The 4,355-nt window shown below is 50.2% G+C and overlaps 1 protein-coding gene across 1 annotated transcript in view; it reads left to right on the top strand.

The window, feature by feature from the left end:
- Nucleotides 1–3,148: 3,148 nt before the first annotated feature.
- The window catches only part of LOC138365715 (guanine nucleotide exchange factor subunit RIC1-like), an 8,871-nt gene continuing 7,664 nt past the window's right edge, over nucleotides 3,149–4,355 (top strand). The window contains exons 1-2 of the mRNA XM_069326211.1: nucleotides 3,149–3,483; nucleotides 3,663–3,820. Coding sequence (XP_069182312.1) covers nucleotides 3,149–3,483; nucleotides 3,663–3,820 — 493 coding nt within the window. The remainder of the gene's footprint in view (nucleotides 3,484–3,662; nucleotides 3,821–4,355) is intronic.

The following is a 4,355-nucleotide window of genomic DNA, read 5'->3' as shown; positions in this document are numbered from 1 at the left end:
TATGTTACATTTACTGTTGATGTCTCGTTTTCAAAAAGGAAGGAAATTGTACTTTCTTTGAATAAAAAGATGGCAGTCAACAGGAAGCTGACGTTACGTCAGGTGTGTAAGCCAAAGAAGGCAGGTATCATTATAGCGAGCTGTGATTGGTCAGAATGACCCGATGTATGATTGGGGAGAGAGGTTGTAATGAGAGCAGCCAGGGAGGGAGGACCTTGAGAGGGCAGCAGGTGTGGGAGGAGCTCGGGAGGGCTGCAGGTGTGGGAGGACCTCGAGAGGGCAGCAGGGTGGGAGGACCTTGAGAGGGCAGCAGGTGTGGGAGGACCTTGGAGGGCAGCAGGGGAGGGAGGACCTTGAGAGGGCAGCAGGTGTGGGAGGACATCGAGAGGGCAGCAGGGAGGGAGGACCTTGAGAGGGCAGCAGGTGTGGGAGGACCTTGGGAGGGCAGCAGGTGTGGGAGGACCTTGGGAGGGCTGCAGGTGTGGGAGGACCTTGGGAGGGCAGCAGGGGAGGGATGACCTTGAGAGGGCAGCAGTGTGGGAGGACCTCGAAGAGGGCAGCAGGTGAGGGAGAACTTTGAGAGGGCAGCAGGTGTGGGAGGACCTTGAGAGGGCTGCAGGTGTGGGAGGACCTTGAGAGGGCAGCAGGTGTGGGAGAACCTTGAGAGGGCAGCAGGGGAGGGAGGACCTTGAGAGGGCAGCAGTGTGGGAGGACCTTGGGAGGGCAGCAGGTGTGGGAGGACCTTGAGAGGGCAGCAGGTGTGGGAGGACCTTGAGAGGGCAGCAGGTGTGGGAGGACCTCGAGAGGGCAGCAGGTGAGCGAGAACTTTGAGAGGGCAGCAGGTGTGGGAGGACCTTGAGAGGGCTGCAGGTGTGGGAGGACCTTGAGAGGGCTGCAGGTGTGGGAGGACCTCGAGAGGGCAGCAGGTGTGGGAGGACCTTCAGAGGGCAGCAGGGGAGGGAGGACCTTGAGAGGGCAGCAGGTGTGGGAGGACCTTGGGAGGGCAGCAGGTGTGGGAGGACCTTGAGAGGGCAGCAGATGTGGGAGGACCTTGAGAGGGCAGCAGGTGTGGGAGGACCTTGAGAGGGCAGCAGGGGAGGGAGGACCTTCAGAGGGCAGCAGGTGTGGAAGGACCTTGAGAGGGCAGCAGGTGTGGAAGGACCTTGAGAGAGCAGCAGGGGAGGGAGGACCTTGAGAGGGCAGCAGGTGTGGGAGGACCTTGAGAGGGCAGCAGGTGTGGGAGGACCTTGAGACGGCAGCAGGTGAGGGAGAACTTTGAGAGGGCAGCAGGTGTGGGAGGACCTTGAGAGGGCTGCAGGTGTGGGAGGACCTTGAGAGGGCAGCAGGTGTGGGAGGACCTTGAGAGGGCAGCAGGTGTGGGAGGACCTTGAGAGGGCAGCAGGTGTGGGAGGACCTTGAGAGGGCAGCAGGTGTGGGAGGACCTTGAGAGGGCAGCAGGTGTGGGAGGACCTTGAGAGGGCAGCAGGGGAGGGAGGACCTTGAGAGGGCAGCAGGTGTGGGAGGACCTTGAGAGGGCAGCAGGTGTGGGAGGACCTCGAGAGGGCAGCAGGTGTGAGAGGACCTTGAGAGGGCAGCAGGTGAGGGAGAACTTTGAGAGGGCAGCAGGTTGAGGACCTCTCGAGAGGGCAAGCAGGTGTGGGAGGACCTTGAGAGGGCAGCAGGTGTGGGAGACCTTGAGGAGGGCAGCAGGTGTGGGAGGACCTTGAGAGGGCAGCAGGTGAGGGAGAACTTTGAGAGGGCAGCAGGGTGAGGACCTCGAGAGGGCAGCAGGTGTGGGAGGACCTAGAGAGGGCAGCAGGTGAGGGAGAACTTCGAGAGGGCATCAGGTGTGGGAGGACCTGAGAGGGCAGCAGGTGTGGGAGGACCTTGAGAGGGCAGCAGGCTGTAGGGAGAACTTTGAGAGGGCCAGCAGGTGAGGACCTCGAGAGGGCAGCAGGTGTGGGAGGACCTTGAGAGGGCAGCAGGTGTGGGAGGACCTTGAGAGGGCAGCAGGTGAGGGAAACTTTGATGAGGGCAGCAAGTGTGGAGGACCTTGAGAGGGCCTGCAGGTGTGGGAGACCTTGAAGAGGGCAGCAGGTGAGGGAGAACGTTTGACGTGGGCAGCAGGTGAGGACCTCAAGAGGCAGCAGGTGTGGAGGACCTTGGAGAGGCAGCAGGTGTGGGAGGACCTTGAGAGGGCAGCAGGTGTGGGAGGACCTCGAGAGGGCAGCAGTGTGGAGGACCTCGAGAGGCAGGTGAGGAGGGAGCCCAGCAAACAATTTTAGGTTGCCACAACTTACCTGGAAAGTTATTTAAAGTAGTTGCAACGTTTGGTTTCAAGTATTAGCTGCTGTTATTGTGTGGTCGTAATAGGTTGCCAAACTACTGTAACAACGTGGATAAAGAAAATTTGAGACCTTGTGGCAACCTTAAATGTTGTATAAACGTAGTTTTCGCGATTAATGGTATATTTAAAAATGTAGAAATATATAAAACAATTTTTTCTACATTTTGTGAAATAAAATATGAGAATAATAAAGGTGGGATTAAAATTAGTTATTCATTATTTTCACTTATGCAGAATCATGAAGGTGGTGGTGGAAGTGTTAGTGGCGGTGGAGGTAGAGGTGGTGGTAGTGGGAGGCGGTGGTTGTAGTGGTGGTGGTGATTGTGGTGGTAGTAGTGGTTGTGTTAGTGGAGGTGGTGGTGATGGTGGTGGTAGAAGTGGTGGTGGTAGTGTAGGTGCTGATGGTAGTGGAGGTGGTGGTAGTGTGGAGTTGTTGGTAGCAGTGGTTGTGCTAGTGGACGGTGGTGGTGGTGGTAGTATGAGGTGGTGGTTGTGGTGGTATTAGTGGAGGTGCGACGTGGTGATAGTGATGGTTCTTTTACCATACTGAAGTACACTCTACCATACTCAAGTACATCCTTTCCATCCCAAGTGCATCCTATCATTCTCAGGTACATTCTACCGCATTAAAGAATATGCTACCATCCTGAAGTTACATTCTCCATCTTCAAATACACCTGGAATTCTCAAGTAGATCCGACCATCTTTAAGAACATCCTACCATCCTCAAGTACACATAATATTCATCAAGTACTGTTTCCAACCTCAAGTACATCCTACCATCGTCATGTATATCCTACTATGCTTAGGAAAACTCTAACATACTCAAGTAACAGTCCAATCATCCTCAAGTTCATCTTACATTCACAATTACACCCTACTATCCTCAAGAACATCCTACCATCCTCAACGGTATATCCTACCATCCTTAACGTACATCCTACCATCCTCAAGTACAGCACCTTACCATCTTCAAGTACATCCCTTCATCCTCAAATTCACCCTACCATCCTCACGTACATCCTACCATCTTCAAGTATATTCTACCATCATCAAGTACATCCTACCATACTGAAGTACATCCTACCATCCTCAAGTATATCCTACTATCCTCAAGTACATCCTACCTTACTTAAGTACAGCCTACTCTCCTCAAGTTCACCCTATTATCCTGACGTATATCTTACCATCCTCAAGTACATCCTACGTTTCTCAAGTACATCTTCTATCCTCAACTACATTTACTATCTTCAAATACATTCTACTATCCTGAAGTATATCCTACTGTACTCAAGTACTTTCTATATTCTTGAAGTACATCTTACCATCCTCAAGAACATCCTACCATCCGCAAGTACATCCTACATTCCTCAAGTACATCCTATAATCAAGTACATCCTATGCTCAAGTACATCCCACCTTCATCTATTAATTTAAACCCTACTATCCTCATGTACATCCTTCCATATCCAAGTACATCCTACCATCCTTAAGTACACCCTACCATCCTCAAGTGCATGCTACCACACTCAAGTACATCCTACCATGTTCAAGTTATCCCATTATTCTGAAATACATGCTAACATCCTTAAGTACATCCTACCATCTTAAAATAGATCCAACCATCCTCAAGTGCATCCCACAATTTTGAAGTAGATTCTACTCTTCAAGTACATCGAACTATCCTTAATACATCCTTCCATTCTCAAGTACATACCACCATTATGAAGTACATTCTATCATCCTCAAGTACATCCTAACAAAATAAACATTAATGTAAAAATGTTACTTGACGAAAATGTAATAATTTGACAAAATTGTGAATAATAACGATGTTTTGACTTCTTTTTCATGGGTAGAAATGTTAACTTATATATAGTCAGCTGTCTGAAAAGTTATCTATAATTAATATATTTATATTAAATATATTTTATTTAAACATCTTTTATTCCATTATTTTATATTCTTTATATTATCTTTTATTGTTACGAGTTCGATGCAAATGATG

The sequence above is a fragment of the Procambarus clarkii genome, chromosome 2 (assembly GCF_040958095.1).
Source record: "Procambarus clarkii isolate CNS0578487 chromosome 2, FALCON_Pclarkii_2.0, whole genome shotgun sequence".
NCBI lineage: Eukaryota > Metazoa > Arthropoda > Malacostraca > Decapoda > Cambaridae > Procambarus > Procambarus clarkii.
This window is presented reverse-complemented; position numbering and strand designations above follow the sequence as displayed.